The sequence below is a fragment of the Notechis scutatus genome, chromosome 2 (genome assembly GCF_049901735.1).
Source record: "Notechis scutatus isolate UNSWTSFEM ecotype Mainland chromosome 2, rNotScu1.2, whole genome shotgun sequence".
In the NCBI taxonomy this organism is placed as follows: domain Eukaryota; kingdom Metazoa; phylum Chordata; class Lepidosauria; order Squamata; family Elapidae; genus Notechis; species Notechis scutatus.
In genome coordinates this window covers 156,279,500-156,305,582 of record NC_142010.1, presented here as the reverse complement: position 1 = coordinate 156,305,582, position 26,083 = coordinate 156,279,500, and the positions used below count along the sequence as shown (strand labels likewise).

Below are 26,083 nucleotides of genomic sequence, written 5' to 3'. Positions count from 1 at the left end.
GCGATTTCCTCTGGAATGTGTACTTTTTAACACGTATAAATAGATTGCTTTGTTCAAAAACCTGTCTTGTTAACTTTCTGTCTACAGTGGCGAACGTCTGAAGGAATTCAGGCTGAAATTCCCCTTTCAAGAAGTCGAGGCTTCCTTTTTCCATAAAGGATTAAAAGCAGAAGAAATGGGGGAGGAGGGGAAGTGGAGAGCAAACTCTAACTGTTCTGAGGGTAGCCCAATAGAGATCATTTTTCTAAAGAGCAAATCAAGTGGCACATTTGACACTAACATTATATATTGGTCTTAGATACTGAATATTAACAAAAGCATCAAGCTGCTTCAGTCTCCACCAGTTCCTCCTTTGAGCAAAAACTGAGTCTTGCGAGGTTGCAGTATCTGTGCAATTAATAGCACCTGGATCCCAAAGGTGCTTTTTCCCCCCCTACAAGGCAACTGGACTTTCTGGTTTTTCTTTGAAGACATTTTGCTTCTTATCCAAGAAGTTTCTTCAACTCTGACTGGATGGTGGGGATTTATATTCCTTGCAGACAGTTGGACATTTGCATTCTTTTAACGCGGGTCGTTAAGGTCTCCTGGAGGTTTATCTGTGTCCTCAGGGTCACCCCAGTAGTGCAAATTGGTGTGGAGCCTTCTTGGAACTATTGAAAGGAATGTGTTGTACTTCGCTCAACACTGGAAACAACATCAAATTCCATCAGAAGAAATGATTATTGAAAAATCTCAAAATGCGCAGAAATGGATAAATTGACTTTGGCGCTAAAAACAAAGACACTTCACTATACTACGATAGCTGGAATTGTTGGTATAATTGGATTGACCAAAGATAAATTATATATCATAAGACATAAAAGAAAAGTATCAATCCATAATAACGAGGTAGCGATATAAGTTAAAAACAGGTGTGGTTATATGACACAAGTTAAGGTTATGAAAACAAAAGAAGATCTTGTAAACTGTTAAAATAAGAATACTTTTTATCTTGTAACCTCTTTCTTTCTTTCTTTCTTCCCCTTTCTTTTTCTCAAAATTCTTTCCCTCTCTTCCTCTTCTCTCTTCTTTCTTTTTCTTTCTTTTGCTTATTTGTGTATGTATTGTGACTGGTTTTAATTGTAAAAATTAATAAACTATATTTATAAAAAAAAGAAAGGAATGTGTTGTAGACTGGAGATAGATGATGTCCTTATCTATGAGAAGCAAAACGTCTTCAAAGAAAAAACCAGAAAGTCCAGTTGCCTCTTAGGAAAAAAGTACCTTTGGGACAACCATGGCCTGGATGACTGAGAATCTCCATAGACAATAGAACCTATAATTCCAACGTATCTTTCCACAGGGAGACAATAGCAAAAAGCAGAGCACATTATAGAATTTCAAATTCTGCTCTACTTGCTCTACCCTGGTACACCCTGAGGCTTGGTGCAGCAAATGGACATCCAAAGTCACAATATGCAGCCACTTTACCTTCACAATCCGTTCATGCATTCTGGCCTTCCTGTCCTCTCCTTTGCTCTTTGCCTGGGCTGCTGCCGCCTTGTATCTGTCCATCCTCTGCTGCAAGGCCTCCATCATATCTCGAGGGGGTGCTGGCCTCTCTGGAAACCAAAGGTAGAATTCTAGATCGCATGCTGCAAGAAAAGATCTATCCCGTATCTTATAAAAGCTTGAGGCCTTCAAGAATCCAGAGAGATATGCAGACAAGCGCTTGGATAGAATAGAATAGAATAGAATAGAATAGAATAGAATAGAATAGAATAGAATAGAATAGAATAGAATAGAATAGAATAGAATAGAATACTTTATTGGCCAAGTATGATTGGACACACAAGGAATTCATCTTGGTGTAAATACTCTCAGTATACATAAAGAAAAGGTACATTCGTTAAGAATCAAAAATCACAACGTACAACACTTAATGATAGTCACAGGGTACAATCAAAATCAAATCATACTAGGAAACAATATAAATCGTAAGGATACAAGCGACAAAGTTACAGTCCTACAATCACAAGTAGGAGGGGATGGGTGATACGGAATGATGAGAAGTTAGAGTAGTGCACACTCTGTAAATAGTTGAACAGTGTTGAGGGAATTATTTGTTTAGCAGAGTGATGGCTTTCAGGAAAAAACTTTTCTTGTGTCTAGTTGTTCTGGTGTGAAGTGCTCTATAGCGTTGTTTTGAGGGAAGGAGTTGAAACAGTTCATGTCTGGGATGTGAGGGGTCTGTAAATATTTTCACAGCCCTCTTTTTGACTCATGCAGTATACAGGTCCTCGATGGAAGGCAGGTGGGTAGTAATTGTTTTTTATGCAGTCCTAATTATCCTCTGAAGTCTGTGTCTGTCCTGTTGGGTTGCAGAACCAAACCAGACGGTTATAGAGGTGCAGATGACAGACTCAATAATTCCTCTGTAGAACTGTATCAGCAGCTTCTTGGGCAGTTTGAGCTTTCTGAGTTGGCGCAGAAAGAACATTCTTTGTTGTGCTTTTTTGATGACATTTTTGATGTTAGGTGTCCATTTTAGGTCATGTGATATAGTAGAACCTAGACATTTGAAGGTCTCTACTGTTGATACTGTGTTGTCTAGTATTGTAAGAGGTGGTAGTATGGGAGGGTTTCTTCTAAAGTCTACCACCATTTCTATAGTTTTGAGTGTGTTCAGTTCCAGATTGTTCCGGTTACACCACGAGGCAAGTTGTATAACCTCCTGTCTGTATGCAGATTCATTGTTGTCTCAAATGAGACCAATCACTGTTGTGTCATCAGCAAACTTCAGTATTTTAACAGATGGATCGTTTGAGATGCAGTCATTGGTATATAGGGAGAAGAGAAGTGGAGATAGCACACAGTCTTGGGGGGGCCCTGTGCTGATTGTACAGGTATTGGATGTGATTCCGCCTAGCTTCACCTGCTGCTTCCTGTCTGTTAGGAAGCTTATGATCCACTTACAAGTGTGTTCAGGTACCACTAGTTGGTTAAATTTACTTAGAAGAGTGTCTGGAATGATGGTATTGAATGGTGACCTGAAGTCTACAAAGAGGACCCTTGCGTAGGTATTTGGAGTTTCAAGGTGTTGTAGGATGTAATGCAGAGCCACGTTAACAGCATCATCTGTTGATCTATTTGCTTGGTATGCAAACTGCATGGGATCTAACAGCGGATCCGTGATGGTTTTCAGGTGGGACAACACAAGCCTTTCAAAGATTTTCATAACTACAGATGTTAGAGCAACTGGTCTGTAGATTGCTAGGTACTAAACCCAAGAGGGGTCATTTCAGACTGAAGAGTGGAAGGTCACATGACCTAGTGTACCTCCCTAGAAGCAATATTTTCTAAATATTAAAAGCACAAATTTCCCTTACCTATTATTCATAGGGACCCAAAGGAAGCTTTAACTAAATAAATATCTCTCATAAAAAATAGTTGTTCAGTGATGGGACACTGCTGGAGAGGGAACAGAATAGAATAGACTTTGAAAGTTTTCAGCTCTTTTCACAGGTAAATCAAGCTAGATAGCTATGAATTTGGCTCCTTGAACTTTCTCTATTTGTTTTCCATTTCCTCATTGTTTGAATGAGAAACCCAACACTCTCTAGTCTTTGAGATATATTAATTCTGGAAGAACTGGATTTGAGACATCGGGTCCGAGAGGTCCAGACTGTACCCTGAAGCAAGATGTCTTTTTGTAGGAAAGTCACCATGCTAACCACAGAAGGAAAAAGCAGCAGCAGTACATACCCCAGTACATACGTCAAACTGAACTGCAAATTCTCTATGTAAAAGAACATTGCGTAGGGACCCTCTAACTTGGGGCCTAGCTAGTATGGGTTGTGGGAGGAAGGGTTTTCTGGGGGATTAAAGGTGTACCACAAGAACTCTGTGGTGCGGGTTGGGGTGACAGAGAGTGGGCTGTTCTGAGAAAACATGGCCAGTCTCTTATCTTATTGGACTAGCTAGCTGCTAGACCTATAAAGCTCTTTATGGCACACAGCTAAGTTATTTGATGGACCATCTCACTGATTATCAGATATGGCAGAAAAGGCATAGTCCCAATCTCATTTATTAGGAAGAGCGCCTTTTTCTTGTGGTGGCCACCCTTTGGGTCAACATCCCCTTCCTCCCTGAGTTTAGGTTGGTCCTGACCCTGCTGGCTTTCTGTGCAGCCTTAAAGACATGGTTCTCTCAGTAAGCTGAGGGATTCAGCTGTGTGGCAGAGTCCATGCAATTGTTATGTTGATTTGCTGCTGATTGTTTTGGTTGTTACTTTGGCTGTTGATTATGTATATATTATTTCTATTGTAATTTGTTGTTTAATGGTATTTTAAATTGTTGTTAGATACCTAAATGAATCTGAAATGGGACAGTCATATAAATTGAAATAATAAAGAAAGAAGCATTATTATCAAGAAACAGGGGAAAAAATGGAAGTATTTTGGAATTCCCACCTGCTGTCCTTGAGACTCCTTGGGCTGGATGATTTACTGCTTGAGCAAGTGGTGTTGCTGTTGCCACCGGAGTCTGTTGTAGACGTGAAGATAACATCTCCTTGGGTAACTGATCTATGGAAATCAGATAACCAACTACAGTAAGTTAAAAAGCTAATTAATAAGAGTCTGCATTTCAACACAGGAGGGAAGATGCAGTTATATCACCTGCCTCTGTCATGCTCAAAGAACGAAGAACGACATGTGGAGTTACTTCTGAATAGCTTTTTTACTCTTGTTCACCTACACACAGGAATCTTGCCGGACTAACACAATTACCTTCAATAACTGTAGGTATACTCTGTGAATTACTAGGTAGGGTCCATCCTTGCCTGTCCACCAGATATTCTAAGCTCCACTGACTCTCTGCCGTTTGGGAAACAGCCCCTCCCTCCTGTGATTCTTGATTACAATTCACCCCAGCCCCTAATTTACCTCTTCCTCCCAGCCCATCCTAACTCAGGCACTCAAAGCATACTGATCAATTCAAATATACATGATCAAAGCTTTCTGTTCCAATGCAGCTGCTTGACAAGCAGAAGAAGGATTCTTGAAGGCTGACACTGCCCTTGGGTGGAATTTCTGAATTCGCTTTATTACAAACCATGCAATGACTTTAGATCATTCAAATAAGTCAGGACATAAATCCTGCAGATAAATAAAAGTTCTGAGCTGAACATGAATCTTGAGGATTCCATCATCTTTCTCCAGCTGTAAGAGAATTCTCGGTTCTCACCACTAAGCAAGCACTACAAAGTGATATCCATATACCTTTAATACCCACTTCTACCACAACATCTCCCTAAAATTACATTGCTGACCAAGCAGTTCAAGAGTAGAGTCAGTTTCATTTATATCTGCCAAAGTTAGAAACAAAAGCAGCGTTTGGATTCTTAGCAAGAAACTGAAATGAGGGGTCCTTAGTGTTCTCTGAGCTTGCTCGTTTTCTTGCAAACTAGGTAGCATCATCAGTGCTAGTAAGGAGTGCTGTTTGCTGTCAGTTTCTATTCTAGTGGCTTGCCTGTCAGTGTTTGGGGGTGGGTGGGTAGTTTTAGAGATTCTTTGCTTGGGCTGTTTGCTGTTGGCTTCTTTGGCAGTTTCTTGATTGGGGTATTGTTTACTTGATTGTTGGTCTGAGGTTTGGGCAATGAAACATCTGCAAGAAAACAAGCAATCTCAGAGAGTACCAAGAACCTCCCATGTCGACTCTGAGCAACAAATACTCCCTTTTATAAAAACCTGAAATGATGACATAACAGTTGGTATCAAGCTAAGAGAGACTGCAAAATTAAAACTGTCCTTCTTTCATTGACCGTGGCTAGGACCACACAGAAGCCACACAGAAGAATAAAATTCTATTAGACATTCCCCTTTTCTTTACAAGTCCCAAACACCTGCCCTGCAGACTATTGCAATTCTACATGCCTTAGTGTTTCGCAATACCTTTGTATAAATCAGGAACATATCCTTAAGCCAAGGCAAGCCTACTGAATTCTACTGAAAATACTTGATGTTCTGAAGACTGCTGAGAAATTAAGAGCTATATCAACTTCCTTACCTATACCTAGATGAAAAGCATTTGTCACTCCAGGATTAGTTCCAGCTTTAGAATGCCTAGCTTTTATGATGACTGATACCTTGTTTGGGCATTATTCCATACTTTGGGTAAAGGAACAAATCAATAAGCTTCCACTTACTTTCATCTAGTAATCTGATTGGTGTTTCATGTTTCAATGCAGGCATTTGACAGTGAAACTCTAAAAGAAACAAGACTTACTATCTTCACTGCCATCTGATTTGACTTGCTGATGCATGATCTGTATAATTAAATTCTCAACAAAGATAATGCCTCAGATAAATATACCCTATTCTCCATTCTCACCTGGAGGTGGTGGCAGATTGCTGAGATCCACAGCTTCTCCTTTACCAAGAGAGTCTAAAATAGGCTCAAAACTCTGAAAAACATGAATACAGGCAAGTGTTTGTTCTTCTGTATATACCGTCCTCAACTTACAGCTCATTTAACAACAATTACAAGTTATGATGGCCTTAGAAAAAGTGCTTTATGACCTGCACTTCCATGTATGCCACTGCACCACCACCTATGGCCACATAATTGCAATTTGGGTCAGGTAAATTACACTCTGCACCCTTTTATACTGGTTTCCAGCAAAAAAAATTAAAATAAAATAAAATAAAACCACATCCGATCACATGGTAAGTCGCTTTACAATCGCCCAAATTTATGAAGGAAATTCTAGTCTCAATTGGTAAGTCGAGGATTACCCGTACACTTTCAGATAAAAAAAAATACTGTGACTGAGCAATTAAACTTCACGGTTGAATTTTAGATGAAAAAAGCATGAAACCTATAGTCTGAATTCTGCAAAACGCTTCATAAGAGGGATAAATCAGAGAAGTTGCCAAGCAAGAGAGGAAATACAGCTGTTGCTTCACATTCCCATCAAGTAGTTTTTACTGGAGGTATGAAGCAGAAATATGCCACATTTATTATCTCTTTTATCTGTACAGATCTCTCTTTTCCAAAGGGGAGGATATGAAAGAAGAATTACAGTGTTGTGGTCCGGTGGTAGCCTGTGGAGCTGTGGAGCCTGTGGAGTTGGACAGTGGGGAAGAACATGGGCCAGTCCTGGAGTCTGGGGAGGGCTCCGACGAGGGATCTCCATCCGACACAGAGATGGGGCCAGGGTCATCTGAGAGTTATGTGCCGACTCTGGAGCCTCCAGAATCTGACCTCAGCGAGGCAGAGGAACAGGGGGAGCCTGTTCCCAGTGCGCGCTTGCACAGAGCTGCCAGAAGGCAAGAACAGCTAAGACAAAAGGGGCAACTCGGGAGTAAGGCTTGGAGATGATTGGCTCCTCCCATAAGACATAAAGGAGGAGCAAAGGGACATGAGCCGTTGCAGGAAGCAACTTTGTTTATTCTGGTCGGTTTAAAATCTGAAGCTGTTTTGACTTTGTGCTCTGTTTGGCCTTGTACAGCTAATTGGCAATTTAGTCGTTGGCAGCATTTCAAGGGAGATAAAGGTGGGTGCTTATCAGCCTTATCCTGAAAGACTGTGGCAGACTTCTGTCGGACTATTCATAAACTGTTTGGGACCCATTACGGGCTGTGAATGCATATAATTCACAGCCGTTGAATATTTTTTTTAAAATGGTTTTTGGGAACAGCATGTGATTGTTACTGTCTCAGGAAGCATTGGTCAGAACATACAGGTACAGTGACATTAGATACAGATTTTCCCTAAGTGAAAATACTACATAAGCTTTTATCTGAATGGCTGCTTTTGCATGATTGCCATAAAAACTGGACAATTCAGGCAAAGGCATTCTCCTAATTTTACTGATATGAGCCGTAAACGACTCACATCAGAATCAAATGATATACAGTACTTGAATGTGAGCCATCCTAGAATATAGAGCAAAACCCAACCTATGCGGATTCTAGCTTTTGTGCCTGCTCCATATATTGGTCTGGTTTATATCTTTCCTTAAATTATACTTTATTCATCAAGTTCACACATGGATTTCAAAATATAGCAGCTGCGTTCCCAAGTTATGCCAAGCAAGCCACATAATAGTCTCATTCACTGGGTATAACAAGAGTCTTGAAGGCAGGCAGGAAAAAGAATGGAAACGTTTTCTTTCTTGCTAATTTTCCCAGTGAGGATTTTTTTTTTTTTTAAAGTCACAGTTACTTTACTGTGAAACCACACCTACCTTTGCCAGGCGGTAATATTTGGTGGCCATTTCAATGTCACCTTCTTGCTTAGAATGCAGGGCAGCCAATTTATATTCCCGTACTCTGGCTTGCAGGACAGCTTGAGTGCTGGAGTTCGGAGTATCTAAGAGCAAAGAGGGAAGCTGTCACGATCTGTGTACCCAGCTAAGGTGCACGTATGTGCATGCATTGTACTCAACACACCTGCACAGAAGGCAAACTGTTACTAATTTTGGTGTTACAAAACTCCAGGCTCCTGAGTTATGGTTCAGTAGGAGTCCAACCCAAGCTCACCACTCTGCATCAAATGTAACTGTGAGCGTCACTGGCAGAGACCTGGGGAAAGCACAGCAGGCAAGCTGGTCTTTCTCAGCCTTGCAGCTTGTTTATTAAATCTGTTTGCCACCCATCTTGTTGCAAAGCGACTCTGGGTGGCTTACATTAAAAGCAATAATCATAAAAGTATAGATCACAATAAAAATATAGATTACAACTAAAAGATGGGGAAGGAGGGAGCAGAATGTATGGGGCCCAACTAGAGCCACACTGACATGACCTCGGTTTGCCCCAAATGAAGGAGCATCCAACTCCTCTGGCCAAAAAAGGGTGAATGTTGAATTTTAGGTTATACAAGGTCCATGATTGTAGGTAACTTCATAAAATTTTCCTTAATGCACTTCTGCTGTCTAGGACTGAATGACAAGGTTTTAAGGATTTATTTATAGATAAGAGATGAGATTGTTGTATTTTTACAGAAGGTGATAAGTTGTTAAAATTGTTTATCCTGATTGTATGGAAGAAGTCACTTCTTTAGATATTTCTTCTCTTTCCTATTTTCTTATTTTTTTATTTTCTGTATTCTTTTTCAATTCTTTTTTTTGCGCTAGTGTTTCTCTATATTCATTTATTTTTTTGTAGTCTGCATTAGTTTGTATCTGTTTAGCTATAATGTTTAATAAACTATAAAAACCTTCATAGAATTTTCCATCTTTAAATTAATAAAGCATGCAGGGAAGATTAAAATTAAATTCTATTTACATTGCGGCACACAAATTTATACTTGGTGTAGGAAAAGCTGCATAAAATACAGTTCTAACGTATCAGAAACTAATGGCTGATCACAATGCTACTTTCTCTATCAAAGTGATCTGATGAACTGGGAGTAAGAGACCCTCACTGATTTGTTCCAAGAATTGTATGCTCTACTCCCACCCGATTTGATTGGCAGGCCATCATGCAATATGTCAAATGCTTTTTAAAAATAATCTCTGTTTCAAAAGCAACTTACCATGAGGAATAGTGGCTTAAAAAACACCATGAGTACGTAAGCTATTCTTTAGATCTTGGTGGTTCTGCTAAGGCTATGCACTCCCAAAAGAAAATATTAGCACAAGGTTTTACTGTGATTTATTCATGGCCCAACTTCAAAGGTTTAGGATTGGCAACAGATTTTTTAAAGTGGTTTCTATCAAACACGAGACAACAAATGCATGGGATATGAGAAGAACAGAAATAAAGCTTGCTTTGATTCTATCCTTTTTAATCCTTTCAGCTGCTGCTATCAGACCTAGTCAATGAACAAAAAGCATGTTGTGTCTTGGCTACACTTTACTCTGATGAAACTAACTGAAGAATCTTAGCTATACACAAAATTAATGCTAAATTAGGTTCCGGGCAATTCAAAATGATGCAAGGAAGATTAAATCAAATCCAAATCTCAGACATTAAGGTGTTGAGCATTAACAAAAAAGATCCTAATATGAATAATGGTCCAAAAGTAAAGTAATACAGTTAGACATAAGATAAATAGAGAGCTCCTATATACTTATTACAAGTACTTAGCTAATATAGATATTAATCCCCTGAGGTCTCTAAGTCCTGCAAAATATCTCACTGTAATTATTCTTTATTCTAAATTTCATTTACAGACTTATTTTCATTTTATTTTCGTGACTGAATCAGCATCAACAGGGTTGTACCTAAATCTCCCTTCTCCTGGCCCTATTAAAAAGCTCTTCTCTATAACTCATTGTGTCAGTCTGGAATTTCCAACCTGGAGAATCTGCTGAAGTGTCATAGCTGCATTTCTTTCTTTGCTACATGGCTGAGTTGACATATAGACCTCACAGTCATGATACCCGGTAAAATTGACAGATTTCTCTACTGCTTTTCCTCATTTCCCATCTTTTGGGCTGATTCAGATGATAAGAGATTCTGGAGAGCTAGAAAGCTTGCCAGTTTCTTGTGGTATTTTAGTTAATCCTTTGAACTACCTTATACTTGACTCCTTAAAAACAGTACTTGATCCAGAATCAATGCTAAACTGAGCTTTAGACTCTGTTTGCTCTGCAGAAAATCATATTTCTTAATACAAATCACACCTTTCCTGTCTTGGTCACCTTAATCTGGGTCATATTGTTCAGTACTAACCTGATGAGAGGGAAGATACTGTTGGGGCAGATGTTTCCAGTGGTGTTTCTGAGGAATTAAGTGGTGGACTAGTTGTTGGAGAAATCTTTGGCTTTGGAAGTTTTGGTGGTGGAACTTTGGGAGGCAGCTGTGACCCAGGGGATGATTTAGATGGTGATTGTTCAAGAGCTGCAGCTGGTGGCTCTGGAGTAAAGTGGTTGGTTAACACTTCACTTTCTTCTGGTGTGGAGGCTTGTGAGGTTGGAGTGGTCTCCAAAGAAGCAGTCTGTGGGACATTGTTACTCTTTCCTGTAGCTACTGGTGGAGGAATCTCATCTTCATCTATCTTTTTGCCTTTCCTTACAGAGGTCAATAGGTTTTCTAGAGTCTGGGAAAAAAAGACTTCATATGATAACAGCACCTTGCAGGTTCATCCATAAATTGAGTAAGCCACCAGTAAAAGGACATGGTTTGTAAAAATCACATCCTTTACTCATTCCAAAAGGATCTTCAAGACAGATAAGACTGGAGCATTATAAAATCTTCACGGGAAACAATGGTTATCTACCACTGAATTTAGAAAAAAAAGCGTATCTCATGTCATTTATCAGCTGCTCAAAGGACACTTTCCATATCTGTCAAAGTTCCATCTTTATCTTGGGTTTCCTCCCTCTGGCCCCATCTACTTACAGCCTTGTTAGAATCTCTAAGACTATTATAAACATTACCCAAGTCTTTCCATAACTTCTGCATCTTGACAAGATCTGTAAAGTTTTTAACTCTTAAATCAGGTAAGATCCCAATGGCTAACCATATCAGTACTGTACTCTAGTATCCTATATAGAACTGACATTCATGTGCCACTCTCACAGCTAGCACTAAAAAACAAGAGTTACTCGTACTACTAGGCAACGAAACACAAAATTACTATGATTAGTGATGGCTTCCAATGGAAATACTTTCACAACGGAAAGCATTTGGCATAAAAGTCCTTCCCAGCACAAGCTTTCTATTAACGTTATTAAGAAACACTAAAGATCTAATACATTTATCCCAGCAAATATTCGATTGACTTACTTTGAGGCCTCTTTCATAGCGACGCATTTTGGAATTTTCCCCAGCTTGTTTTGCATTGGCAACTGCAACCTTGTACATAGCCAGTCTTTCCAGCAAAACAGATTCAGATGTGCTGGAAGCAGCAGGAGCACCTTGTTCCTGGCAAAGCACAACACCAATCCTTACTCCTTACGGAAAGCCAACGTGAGTTCAACTGCGGAAGAGTTACTTTGGGGTATAGTGTACGTCTGAAGCCAAACCCAGGAGTCCCAGGTTATGTTCATATGCTCATGTTCTTCCCCCTCCAGCAATAAATCATAAACAGCAATATGAAAGAGAAGGAAAATCATATTCCTTGCAAAAAAAAAAGGGGGGGGACAGGCTACTAAGTTGGAATCAAAACTATCTACTCTTGCAAAAAAAATACATATGCTATTCTTCCTTTCTAGTTTATGTCCACACAGAAATCTGCAGAACCACTGCTCAAACATGCACCTTCAGATTGAGCTTTTAGATGAGCTTTTTACTTCCAGGATCCTTATTGCCTTAATTCAAATTATTGTTATATTCTTTGCCTTAGGACGTATGATTTATTGCTGCTGGGTTTTGTTACATACATTCTGTAGACATGAGGAAAAAAGCTAGAGCAAAATTTATGACTATGGATTTTATAGGGCTGCTCTTAAGATTGCTGCATAAGCGCATTTAAGACGGCATCTGGAGGGGTAATGGGTTGATTGGGAAGCTTGACAGTGCGAGTTCTAGGAACTGCTGTGTGTGTGTGTGTGTGTTAGATGTGTGATTGTGGGCAGATAGAGCAGTGTCAGCTTGATTAGTTGGGAAGAATTTCATCCTGTTATTCTTGAGTAAACAGGCCTCTCAGGTGCTAATTCAGCCACTTTTATTAAATCCTCACGTCTCCTAGCTAGTGAGATTAGGGAGGTCACATGGCATTGGATCCATAAAACAGAATCCATTTCCTTGGGGGAAGAATGGTTCCATGAGCCTTGAAAGAAGCAATATAGGTAGTCCTTGACTTATGCCGGCAACTGGCACTGGAATTTCCATCTATTAGTGATGTGGATGTAAATGTGAGTGCATTACTTAGTGATGACAGTCCCTGTCATTGTCATTGTCATTGTTAACCAGATCCCAGGGTAATTAAGTGAGGAAACTTCCTGTCAGCTTCTCAGAACCAAATCAGTGGTGGTGCTGGCAGGAAATTGCAAACCCACGGTGGCTTTCAAGCAGGTAGGCGGGCAGGCAAGTGGCGGCTGCTGGATGGGAGAGGGCACAATGCGGTGCATGAATAGCATAGGGAGGGTGTGCAGGGATGTGCAAGATGTGGGGAGGGTAAGGGAGGCTGCAAGGGTGGGGAGGCTGCATGAGAGTGACAAGGGATGGGAAGAGTGCAAGAAGAGTATAAGGAAGGCACAGCAATCATTGCAAAGATATGTGAGTGTGAACTGCTTGACAAGTGCCCAGGTTGCAATCATATGACCATTGGAATAGCTGGCACTCCACCATTTCTTCAGTGCCATCACAATTCTGTATGGTCATTGAATGAATGGTTGTAAGTCGAGAACTACCTGTATTGTATCCCCCTTCCTCAGGAGTGCATCACTAGATCTAATTGTGCTACACATTTTTTATCCAATTCCCAATCTCTCCTTTTGAGGTAAAACTGTTGAGAAGATGGTCCAGTTGCTGTTACATGGGGCCTGGGAGAAGCAACTATTGGAACTTTTTTCAGTCAGGATTCAGTTCAGGGCCTAGTATCGAAATGGCATGATGAAAGGGGGGTCCCTTTGAAAATATTTCACTTCTCATCCAACAAGCTTCATTAATTAGAACTGAAGAAGCTATTTGGATGAGAAGTGAAACATTTTCAAAGGAGAAAAAAAAAACCACAAGAAAGTCTAGTTGCCTTTTAGAAAAAGTACCTTTCGGGACAATTTTTTTGGAGTTGCAACTTAAAAGTAAGTAAGAACAACAAAGCCAAGTTGATATGAAAATATGCACCTTAGTAGCAGCGGGTACCAGAGCATCTGGGGCATTACCATCTTCTTCAAGTACCTCTGTTAGTTCAGCCTGCAAATCAGGGGAATATATTGTTAAAGCTATATATGAAATTTAAAAAAGAGAATTTTTGTTTTTACCTCTAACAGAGTATGCTTCTTAACAATATAACATAGCACCTAGGTGTTATGAAATCCTGTTCCAAACTACATTTCTTTCATTTCCACCTCTAACATAGTGCAGTATGTTTCATAGTGACTGGGTATTGTTACCATTAGTTCATCATCATCTTCTAAATCTTCCTCTTCTACCCCATCCTCTTCATCAAGGTCCTTCATGCAGAGCGCAGCCATTTTTTCAATAGCTTCCATTGGCACAGGAGCTAAGAAAGAAAAAGTAGAAGCATCAACCAGCAGTCACTCTCGTGTGCCATGAAATCAGCTCAAGATTGTATTACTTACAACTTGCATAAATACAGCAGAGGGTAAAACTGGATAAATACATAATCACACAGCTGTGATGCACAAGATGATAAGCTTAAAATAAGAGCTCTAAAGAGATGATTGTACTTGTCTGAAACTTGCAAAACTAAAGATAGATCTTTCATCAAATACCGTCATCAAAGACAGGCCACAAATCTATTTGCTTTAGCACCAAATATTCATAGCTTTACTCCAATGTATATGTAAGTACTGCTATTGTGGTCCCTTTGGTCAGACATCAAACGTAGGCTGAATTCACCATGTGAGTACTCTATAATCCCACCAGTGTTGCTCAAATGACATTAGCTTCCTTAGAATATCACACACACATATATATATATGGGAGAAACTTCTGCATATACTGTATATTGGATTTCACGTGAGCAAGAATCATGACAATGCTGGATCTCTCTCTCTCTCTCCCTCTCTCTCTCTCTCTCTCTCTCTCTCTCTCTCTCTCTCTCTTAGCTTCCTTAGAATATCACACACACATATATATATATGGGAGAAACTTCTGCATATACTGTATATTGGATTTCACGTGAGCAAGAATCATGACAATGCTGGATCTCTCTCTCTCTCTCCCTCCCTCTCCCTTCCTCCCTCCCTCCCTCTCGACCTGGAAGCCAATGAATATAAAATCCATAGATGAAGATTTTCTCTCAGCAATCACTATGCCGCATCTGTAGCACTCAAGTAGTCCTGACTTCATCTTAATTCATGATTGGATTATTCTATTCCTCAATATTGTATCTGAATAGAAGTACTGAGAAAAATATGAACAAAAATATGAACAAGATCCATTCCATCTTTTCTCAGCAGTGGTGTCTTTCCCAAGTAATAGATTATCCCTGCATGTAAAACCTTCTTCTTCCAACTGAGTTTCTGAAAAAAAGTGAACACATGTCTCTATTTGATGGATGTTAGCTTTTCTTTTATGAATTACTATTCTGATCTTTATTTCTGTTGTAGGCCACCTAGAGCTGGTTTGGAAGAGACCAGCACAAAAATACCAATAATAAAATTCCAGAAAGATGCAAGAAAGCAGCAATAATTAAAAAAATAACAACTGCATATATTCACTGTAGACCTCATAAATCACTACTTTTAAGTCACAACAACCCTATAAAAACCCTAGAGTCCACTTACTCTTTCCACTTGGCTTCTGGTTGGGGTCTGGTTGGTTTCCAACAATGGCCAGGAATTCAGCTTCCAGTTCTTGATCCTCCTCTCTATTGCTAGCCATCATGTTTTCAGGAGAGAAATCCAACAGCAAACCCATCTGTATAATAGGATTCAACTATGTAAAGTACAGAAGCCACTTTCTTAACCAAGTTAGAGCTTGCTTCATAGATAAATTTTAATGGTGCTAATTTTATTATAAGGTAATATTAACACATATTTGAAGGGAAGGAGATTGAGGACATATAAAAGGAAGTAATTTGTTATCCAGAACACAATTAAACTGTGGAATTCATTATCCTAAAATGTAGCCTTATCAGTAGCCAATTTTTTAAAAAGATCAATTCATTAATAAAACTGTCAATATTAATCATTATGCTTAATATATCTGCTATAGGAAGTACCAGTTGCTAAAAAGTATATGCAATCCTTCTATCTTGCACTTAGTTGGCTTCTTTGGGAACAAAATGGCTTGATCTGGAATAGGATCTCTAAAATAACTAACATCTTTGTGACAGAGCAAATATCTTACTAAAGTTTTGTTAAATAAAGCTGGGTGCTGTACAAAAAGAAAGATGGGCTTAATGAAAACTTTGAAGTTATTGTTTATACGTATAACATTGCAGGTGTTCATGTGGGGAAGTTGGGTGAAAAACTGTCCCAACAAAAGTTTTGTTTTTTTGTAATAATAAAGGCAGTCATTGGGGCCACCCATACCTTTTGCTGCTGAATGTCTCCAACGCCTCCAGACCTGACATCACCAGTTCAATCACTGCCACCACCCTGGTAGCTGCTGAACAGATGATCAGAGCACAAGCTGTTCCTATGTGGCCTGTGATAATTTTTAATTTATCAATACAACTTATGCAGGTCTGCTCTAAATTAAAACACCCATGGCATTTAATAGCAGCATCAATATATTTATGTCATTGGATAAGATCTTTTTCAAGAACTTTTCAGGACCTAAAAAAAAGAAGCACTGTATTGCGGTGCCCTTTTAACTAACCTCAAGCATAGTTGGGATTTAAGCTTTATTTTTTGTGTTCTTGTCAAAATCGTTGACCCCTCTGTTGCAGCCTAATCGAAATGGCTTTAAAGCTGTAATTAATGAATCAACAGAGTCACACTGTGTTAGGAATAGGAATTTAGGAATCTTGTTTGACATGTATGAGATTTTATAAAATATGCCATCTCTTCCTGTACAAGGAACAACAGGATCCAATACTTGGATTCCTGATGGACAATTAAAGGCAATACTAGATCACATTTTCAAGAGTCATGATACAATGATGAGCACTTCAGTATTTCCTGTCTTATTGCTATACAGTTTCCTGAGAGAGGTTTGACCGATAGGCAACAAAAATAGGACAGCAGGGATTTGGAAAAGATATTAAGGCAGGCTGCACAGTCAGCCAGATGTTTAAGTTGCACTTGGCACTTTTGTTCACCAATTGAGTCCTTCCCAAAGACCAGGGATAAGCACATATTGTTTTTCAATAATATTAAATGTATTGTTACAGGATATAAAGCAGCCTTCTGCAATTGACTGGTGGTGATTTTGTCAGTGCCAATGGTGTTCAAATGCTGCTCCAGATGTTTTGGAATTATTATTTATTCAATTTGCATGTCTTTCCATCTCATCTGGGCAACTTACAACAGGTAAAAAAACCCAATCCAATAAAAACTACCGTGTTTCTCATATAACAAGGCCGGGTCTTATTTTCTTTTGACCACCGAAAAAACGGCTAGGCCGTCTTTTCGGGGGTGACTTAATTCCCTCCCCCTTGCATGCTCGGGCAGGCGGGTGGCGACGGCTTGGATGTTGACCTCGGCATTGGTGGGCACTTTGTATCGGGAGACCTTCCGCGACCGTTGCTTTCCCTTCTCCCCGTGCTGCCGTGACATTTAGAGCAACGCTGTGGTGTTTGGTGCAGCCACGCAGCATTTGGCACAGCCACGCGGGGCCGGCCAGGGGTCCTTCCTGCAAATGGAGCCCAGCGGAGACACTCGGCGTCAGGCGCTCCTGTCGCCACCTTCCCGGGCATCGTTCAAGGCAAAGCCCATTCTTTTAAAAACGACGCCCTACTACCGGTACGACAAAGCCTGCCCTGCCCAAGAGGGCAGCCCAAACCCACATGGGGAGGCGAATCTCCCGGGGCCACAGCACAGGATCAGCCCACTCCGGGAGAAGCGCCCAGCCGCCATCCCTGCCTGGCGTCGGGCAGAGTGCGAAGAGCTTTGCCTGGGGTGCCCAGCGCAGCTGACAGGCGGGCCCTACTGCCCGGCGGCGGAGCTCTGGCCAAAGCAGCGAGCGCCTCCCGCCGGACTCTCCACTCATCCCGCCAGGGCCGCGCTGGAACTGGGCGGGGTTGGCAGAGCCGGGAAAGTGAGCCGCTGGTGCGCACCCACCTGCCAAGCGAAAGAACCGGCTGACTCGAGCTTGGCTTCCTTCCCAAGTCCCTCCAGCCTGACCCAGAAGGGGCCACTGGGAGAGGTCGCCCGAGGCAGTGATAGCGCTCACCCATCCGTGGACAGGGAGCCAAGGCGACAGCCCGCGCCGCATCCTCCTCTGAGCTGAGCCCCGCCGAGTGAGCACCTCTGCCCGATGCCCATGCCGCTGCAGCGTTTGGAGCTGCCGGTGAGTTTGGAGATGCATGGGGACAGGGACGGGCTGGGTGAGGGGTGGAAAGGACGGGAGGCTTCGGGCTCTCTCCGCCAGACCTGCCGTCCAGGGAAGCTGCACCTGAAGCCGAGTGTCTCCACCAGGCTCCGGTTGCAGGGAGGAGCCCTGGCTGGCCGCGCGTGGCTGCGCCAAACACCGCGGCATTGTTCCAAACGCTGCAGCAAGCCTCCCGCCATTCCCGCCATTCCCCCCATTTCGCATGTTTTAATATAGGCCTTAATTTGGGGTGAGGGGTTTAATTTCATTTCATGCCAAGAAAACATGCTGGGACTTCCTATTGGGGGAGGCCATATTGTTGGAGAAACAGGGTAATATACAAATGTATAACAACCATCCACAATCTAAGTAAAACAAACAAACCATGACCATAGGCAGAATCCATCCTTACATCAGCTCAACACAGCCATTGTAAAAGCTCCCCACCATCACCAGAGTCCCAGGGATGGTGATAGAAACAACTGTCAGGGCCTTCCTAAAGATTCCTCATGCCAAAGGTTAGAAGAAATGTATGATGACTCACTTGTCTGGCTGCAGTAGTCCCCTTGCCTCCTCGTGAAGGTGGTGGAAGTGGTGGCTTCCTGTTCTTCTTCATTTTCCTTTACTATGCCCTCAGTAAGTGCAAGTTATCATTGGACAGATGGATCTAAGGATATTTAGAAAGCCTTCTGTAAGCTCGTCTCAATTTCTCACGTTCCCATCATCCATCTCATCTCCCTTTCTCTTGTCAGCCCTCACTTCCTTCTCCACATAGGCTTCATACAGCAGGAGACAGTTAAATTAATACCTTGTAAAATGAAGTATCAAGACTGCTTTGAGCTGAGTCTAACTTCCAATTCGTACTGTAAATAGACAGATCCATGCAGCTTTCTTGGCAACAGCACGGAAGTGTTTTGCCATTCCTCTCTTCCAATTTTCTTATCTCAGTTTAGAGATTATAGTTCCTGATGTTATCCCATCCTAGTACTGACCAGTACAACTTTCTTAGCTTTTTCAGAAACAACCAAGCATGCCTAGATGTTGCCATCTATAATGATTGTAACATGTTTTAAATCAAGAAGCACCCGCTTCTTGCCACCACACCCCAATATCTCCCACATTTTTTGTCTAAATGCTGTTGAAATCCATGCAAGTTTCTTTATAAGAATATCTGAACTGACCTGTGTAGAGTATCAATTTTAACAACACTTATGACCACTGTGTAATAAATCATAATATGTCCTTTACTATAAAACACACTCCTTTATTTCAGAATGTTCTCCTTTAGATTTATTTTCTTGGTTTTGCTCTGGAGTAGGATCACTGTCGATATACATCACCAAACTCAATGTCCCTGCCATCCTTACAAATAAATTCCAGAAAGACTTTCCAGGAAACCTGTTTCTATGAGACCATCTTTCCAACCTCTTATTCCTTTTAAACAGTCTATGCTAAAACTGTAGAATAAGTTGTACAACTATAAATTTAAAAATAACAGATTAGCATTTAATAGGAATCGTCTTGCTACCTATGTATGGCATTTTTGTCCTTGTAGCTCAGCCCACATTAAACAGGAAAAGGCCCACCGAATTCCGTTTTTTATTGACAGCTTATCGGGACAAGAACTACACTACCCCTAATTCTTCAATAGAAACTCCGATTTTCTCTTTCCGTAATATAGGAATCACAATACCGTTCTGGCTTACAGGAGACTTGCATAAATAACACGGAAGTGAATATCCAGGTTTAACAGGATTGTCTTGATTTGCGGGTTCCCTGCTTCCTCCCCACCCCAAGCTTTCATGCAGCTATTTCTCGCCCCCCCGCCCGCAACATGTAATGCAACAGGGGGTCATGTCACTCCTTTCCCCTCTTTTTGTATTAAAAGGCACTTACTTCCCGCTTTCTCTCCTGAAGTCTCCCGCGACACCGCGCTTGGCTTTACGGCTCCCTTGCCTTGATCGTCACGGCAATGTCCCTTCCTCCTTTACGGTACCGCCTGTCTTTTGCTTAATTAGGAGTCGTCCGGGACCGTAGTCCCTTTTTCTCTTTAATGCAGCTGCGGGATTTTCGCGTTTAAGAGCGTCCAAAACAAAACAAAACAAAAAGAGCCCTGGGAGTATCGTCGCTGCAGTTATTTGGCAGCAATAGGTTGCTCAACGCTTTAAAAATGGCACAATTAAGGACCAAGCAGCTGCGGCATGAGTTCCAAATTTAAGCTTGATGCAGCGGAACAAACTAAATCAGGGGTTTCCAACCTTGGCAAGTTTAAGCCTGGAGGACTTCAACTCCCAGAATTCCCCAGCCAGCTTTGCTGGCTGGGGAATTCTGGGAGTTGAAGTCCTCCAGGCTTAAACTTGCCAAGGTTGGAGACCCCTGAACTAGATTATGTCTGAAAATTGAGGTGTTGCCTTTTAACTGTTTTCTGCTGCAAGCTGGGGGAAAAATAATCGCACATTATTAAATGCCCTTATTAAAGAGAGCCGGGTTTGAATATTATTCCGATTGGGAAGTCTGGGCACAGAAACATCATTCTCCCTATCATTAATTTAGTCTCGCCATCACCCTGAGGCCGAGAAGCCCATGAGAAATATCCAGCGGTGAAAAGAGCTTACAATTTGATGCTTCCGTCTTTCAAATGAACTGGTTGAAACGGAGTGGGGCGATTCTTACCGAAAGCTTTCTAAGAATAATGTTATTTGTCCCGCTGAAGAAAGCAGGACAATTCGTAATAATTAGGTCTGAGCGTCCGCAGGCATATAAAAAGTGTTGTTACTCAGGAGATCCCTGAAGTAGCACCGCAAATGAGACGGTGCACAACTCTTGAGTTTTCTACGTTTATCTTCCTGCTGATCTAAGTGGAATGGGCAGGATTTCTATCGGGTTTATAGCCAGCTTTTGAGGAATTCTGGGAGTTGAAGTCCACAAGTCTTAAAGTGGTCAAGATTGGAGATGCCTGCTTATAGAATAGGAGGAGCCACGGCTAAATGAGGAGCGCTGTTGGAAAAAAAAGGGCATGCTTTGGTTTGGCGGGAAAAGCCTTTGTCGGTTTAAGCAGCTGTGGGATCAGTGACGCGCGTAATAATAATTTATAAATGCTCCTTGGCAAATGTCCTTGCATGGAGTGTAATTTTTGGATTCCTTGTCTTTCAAGAAACAAACTCTGTCTCCACATAATATCCCAAGCACATAACAGTCTAATCCAGTCATTTTCAAATATACTGGTTCTAAAGACCAATCTTACTTTAATAATAATTGATGAGATGAATGTTAACAAACTTTAAAAAGATGCTTTCTTAAGCGAACATAAATGTTATTCTTGAATAGAAAACTTTTTAAAAATTACATAACTGGGAATACATTTATGTGAATAAAAGCAAAGAATGGGAACAAGTGTTCTCTGATAGGATAAGGTGACTCTACTACGGGTGGTTTTATGTGGAGAAAAAAATAAAATAAGAAAAAAAATTCTTCAACATTTCAGTCCATATCTAATTACCTCATCTACATCAATAGGCTTCTAGCCACATATTTTTCACTGCATCATCAGTTTTATTATATTAGGAGTCCTTAAGACCCTAATTGTTGGGGGCAATATGCTAAACTCTAAACAGAGAGGGCTATAAAAGAACTGTGAAGTGGTATAAGTGCTACTGCTATTTACATAATGCCTCTGATAAGCCAACTACTCTATAAACAATGGACATTTTAAAGAATGAACCAAGTATTTGAAGGAAACATGCATATGTTTTAGATATTTCACATTTTTTCCAGAAAATATAGTAGGTCCCATTAAGCTGATAAACAATTTGGACCAGCAGAAAGTCTTATTTTCATTTATCAGGGTGGGGGTGGCTATGGTGGCTATTCCTATTTTAGCTTCTTCACTCTCTCAGGAAAAAAAAGTAAGCTAAGAGGATTAATTTCAGTTTTAAATAGAAAAGTGTCATATCAGAATTGTTTTGCTCAAACGTTAACATTGAAGCATAAAAAATGTTATATCTTAAAACAAGATGTTTCAGCTTCAGCTTTCAAAATATCATGAAATGTGATATAATGTGGTTTTTTTAAAAACAGAAAAAAATCTGAAATCTGTCACCTCTGCTCAAACTTCCTTTTCAATTTACCAAGCCTCCCCAAAATGAGTAAAAGAAGAAAGACTCAAATTTCAGGTAACAGAAATATTAATATATATTTTATTATTTTATTTATATTTTATTATTTTATTTATATCTTCTTAAAATCTTTAATATCTGATTGGGTGCTACAATGTATGGTAGCTTCCTATATCCTTCAGTTTAAGCACTAGGAAAAACAGTTCAGATTAAATATTAAGGTATTGAGTATTGGGGGAAAATCTTTAACATCAAAGCATTCTGAGTTGCAGTAGGAATGATGCACATATAGGATAGAGGTTGTCCACTTCTACAAGTCATAATTTATGATTTGATAAATCACAATGGTTAAGTTCACCCAACATGCTAAGCTAAATATATGGAAATCCAGAAAATGAGTTTGAATCTATAATTAGGCAGTCAAGTATCTCTCTGCTAAGTATAGATACTTTTTCACTACAAGTCTGCTTTGCTTAAAGATATAATTGTTTTTTTCTTTATGCTTCTATATTCCAGTAATGTGTGTTTGTATAGGTGTATATGTGGTTTAACATTTTAAATAGAGTAGAAAAATCATGTCAGATTTGTGAACTGTGAATGTGTTCAAACCAAACATTTTATTGCATTTTAATTTCATATTTGTTCACTTTCCCATTTTTGTATGTTTTCAGTACTACAGCCACATGCACTTTTTAAAATGTTTAAGTAGTAAAACTAATAGTTGTAATATAAAATTTTTACAATTTTATCTATGTCCAGCAATCGACAGCTGAATTCATAATCATACAGTGAATAAATCCAGTGATGAAAATCCAGTTCAATCTTTTCAAAAGATTTCAATGATGAAGATTGTTATTGTAGTTGTTGAAGGGTAGCATGATTTTAAAAATACACCCGCAATGTTAAACAGTGGGTATTGTTGTATTTCCTAATCTAATTTTATTGGGTCATTCACTCTTCTATATCACAACTAAAAAGCGTTAATTTGCAATGTATCCTAACCTATAGTTGTTTTCTCCATTTCTTGAATACTCTTGAAACAGATTATTTTCTGTAAACAATGAGTTAGTTACTCTGCAATCTGATGTATCATTACTTGGAAGTCAACCCACTTTGAAATACAAGGCATTAATGATGGCCAAAATATTTATTTATTTATTTAGCCATCCATCTTGCAGTTCAGATGACATGCATAGCATGTCAAAGTCCTTTTAAATTTAACTTCCATAGGAAAAAAAGGATATTGCTGACCAGTCCATACATAATAATGTATTCACTCAGACACATACAGTACTTTCTTTCCCACTCTCATATATATGTACATAATAATTGAAGAATAATTATACTGGATTAAGCTAAGATCCTTGTTAGTCCAGTATTTTGTTCTCACAATGGTAATTAGAGGTCTGTAGGAAACTCAGACCTGCTCTCCTATAACTGGTATTGCATGTATAATGGGAGCTATGGTTGTGCAGTGGTTAGAATGCAGTATTGCAGGCTAATTCTGCCAACTGCCAGCAATTCGATTCTGATCAACGCAAGGTTGACTCAGCCTTCCATCCTTCCAAGGTCAGTAAAATGAGGACCCAGATTGTTGGGGGCAGTAGGTTAACTCTATAAACTGCTTGGATAGAGCTGTAAAGCATTTGAAGTGGTATATAAGTCTAAGTGCTATTGCTGTTTGCAAGCATGCTACCCCAATCCAGAGGTACACCGATCTCCAAAATCAATAAGTCTGCAGTACTGGTAAGATCTGCTTTCCATGAAGTTACCCAATCCTGTTTGAAAAGATCATCATGCATACAATATTGGTATAATGAATTCCAGAAAGATAATTTTTCTTTGTGCACTTTATCTGTTACATCAATCCGAGTAGAATGTTGGCAAGATGCATTATGTTAAAATAAGCTTTCTTTAGTCTTTTTAAAATCTCTTTCTAATCAGTTTCATTGGGTAAACCATAATTTTATTGACCCACTTTCTCCATGCCAGCACGAATGATGTTCCATGGGGAGAATTTAATTTTAGTATTATATTAATAGGAATTGTATACATTATGTATGCATCATATTGTATAGAGCCCTTGTGGCACAGTGGTTAGAATGCAGCATTGCATGCTAATTCTGCTGACTAGTGATTACCTGCAGTTCAGCAATTCAGTTCTCAGTGGCTCAAGGTTGACTCAGCCTTCCATCCTTCTGAGGTTGGTAAAATGAGGACCAGATTGTTGGGAGCAATATGTTGACTTTATAACTGCTTAGAGAGGGCTGTAAAGCACTGTGAAACAGTATATGTCTACATGCTATTGCTATATAATATTTGTAATTCAATCAATAGGACATTCATTTTCATTTGGTAAGTACTAAACAGTTTGCTGTGTTTCTTATGTATTACTGTTTATTAATGTTATTTTCCCCTCTCTCTCAAAAGAAGAAAATAAGGAGGAAGGCATTTCTAAGCCAAAGAAGAATACTAGAGAGAAAATGCATTTGACAAGAGAACATGATCTAGAATGGTTAACCCAAGCTTCTCAGACTAGTCATTCTCTCTCTATACCAGAAGTATATGAAGAATGTAAAGAAATTTTTGGAGAAGATCAGGAGCTAAGGTAACATATGTATGTATGTATGTATGTATGTATGTATGTATGTATGTACACTGCTCAAAAAAATAAAGGGAACACTTAAACAACATAATGTAACTCCAACTCAATCACACTTCTGTGAAATCAAACTGTCCACTTAGGTAGCAACAATTAGGCAGCAATTCCACTTAGGAATCAATTTCACATGCTGTTGTACAAATGGAATAGACAACAGGTGGAAATCATAGGCAGTTAGCAAGACATCCCCAATAAAGGAGTGGTTCTGCAGGTGGTGACCACAGACCACTTCTCAGTTCCTATGCTTTCTGGCTGATGGGTTGGTCACTTTTGAATGCTGGCGGTGCTTTCACTCTACTGGTAGCATGAGACGGAGTCTACAACCCACAAAAGTGGCTCAGGTAGTGCAGCTCATCCAGGATGGCACATCAATGCGAGCTATGGCAAGAAGGTTTGCTGTGTCTGTCAGCGTAGTGTCCAGAGCATGGAGGCACTACCAGGAGACAGACCAGTACATCAGGAGACGTGGAGGAGGCAGTAGGAGGGCAACAACCCAGCATCAGGACCACCACCTCCACCTTTGTGCAAGGAGGGACAGGAGGAGCACTGCCAGAGCCCTGCAAAATGACCTCCAGCAGGCCACAAATATTCATGTGGCTGCTCAAACGGTCAGAAGCAGACTCCATGAGGGTGGTATGAGGGCCCGACGTCCACAGGTGGGGGTTGTGCTTACAGCCCAACACTGTGCAGGACGTTTGGCATTTGCCAGAGAACACCAAGATTGGCAAATTCGCCACTGGCGCACTGTGCTCTTCACAGATGAAAGCAGGTTCACACTGAGCACATGTGACAGACGTGACAGGGTCTGGAGACGCCATGGAGAACATTCTGCTGCCTGCAACATCCTCCAGCATGACTGATTTGGCAGTGGGTCAGTAATGGTGTGGGGTGGTATTTCTTTAGGTGGCTGCACAGCCCTCCATGTGCTTGCCAGAGGTAGCCCGACTGCCATTAGGTACCGAGATGAGATCCTCAGACTCCTTGTAAGACCATATGCTGGTGCGTTTGGCCCTGGGTTCCTCCTAATGCAAGACAATGCTAGACCTCATGTGGCTGGAGTGTGTCAGGAATTCCTGCAAGACGAAGGCATTGATGCTATGGACTGGCCCGCCCATTCCCCGACCTGAATCCAATTGAGCACATCTGGGACATCATGTCTCGCTCCATCCACCACAGACTGTCCAGGAGTTGGGGGATGCTTTAGTCCAGGTGTGGGAGGAGATCCCTCAGGAGACCATCCGCCACCTCATCAGAAGCATGCCCAGGCA

At 40.5% G+C, this 26,083-nt stretch overlaps 2 protein-coding genes across 5 annotated transcripts in view; one reads left to right on the top strand and one right to left on the bottom strand.

Moving 5' to 3' along the window:
* CC2D1A (coiled-coil and C2 domain containing 1A) overlaps positions 1 to 20,314 on the bottom strand; it is a 51,817-nt gene extending 31,503 nt beyond the window's left edge. The window contains exons 1-11 of one of the 3 annotated variants that reach the window (XM_087956967.1): positions 19,935 to 20,314; positions 18,583 to 18,705; positions 15,347 to 15,479; positions 13,988 to 14,097; positions 13,719 to 13,787; positions 11,718 to 11,855; positions 10,662 to 11,028; positions 8,231 to 8,355; positions 6,373 to 6,445; positions 4,452 to 4,565; positions 1,471 to 1,601 (exon numbers count right to left, since the gene is read on the bottom strand). In XM_087956967.1, the coding sequence (XP_087813093.1) occupies positions 1,471 to 1,601; positions 4,452 to 4,565; positions 6,373 to 6,445; positions 8,231 to 8,355; positions 10,662 to 11,028; positions 11,718 to 11,855; positions 13,719 to 13,787; positions 13,988 to 14,097; positions 15,347 to 15,479; positions 18,583 to 18,654 (1,332 nt within the window). In that variant the 5' untranslated portion in view covers positions 18,655 to 18,705; positions 19,935 to 20,314. Of the gene's footprint in view, positions 1 to 1,470; positions 1,602 to 4,451; positions 4,566 to 6,372; positions 6,446 to 8,230; positions 8,356 to 10,661; positions 11,029 to 11,717; positions 11,856 to 13,718; positions 13,788 to 13,987; positions 14,098 to 15,346; positions 15,480 to 18,582; positions 18,706 to 19,672; positions 19,692 to 19,731; positions 19,868 to 19,934 lie in introns of those variants that run through there. The other 2 variants (XM_087956968.1, XM_087956969.1) reach the window with 2 other exon arrangements.
* Positions 20,315 to 22,131: 1,817 nt separating this feature from the next.
* The window catches only part of BRME1 (break repair meiotic recombinase recruitment factor 1), a 22,032-nt gene continuing 18,080 nt past the window's right edge, over positions 22,132 to 26,083 (top strand). For both annotated transcript variants that reach the window (XM_087956963.1, XM_087956964.1), the window contains exons 1-2: positions 22,132 to 22,210; positions 24,584 to 24,761. In XM_087956963.1, the coding sequence (XP_087813089.1) occupies positions 22,180 to 22,210; positions 24,584 to 24,761 (209 nt within the window). In that variant the 5' untranslated portion in view covers positions 22,132 to 22,179. The remainder of the gene's footprint in view (positions 22,211 to 24,583; positions 24,762 to 26,083) is intronic.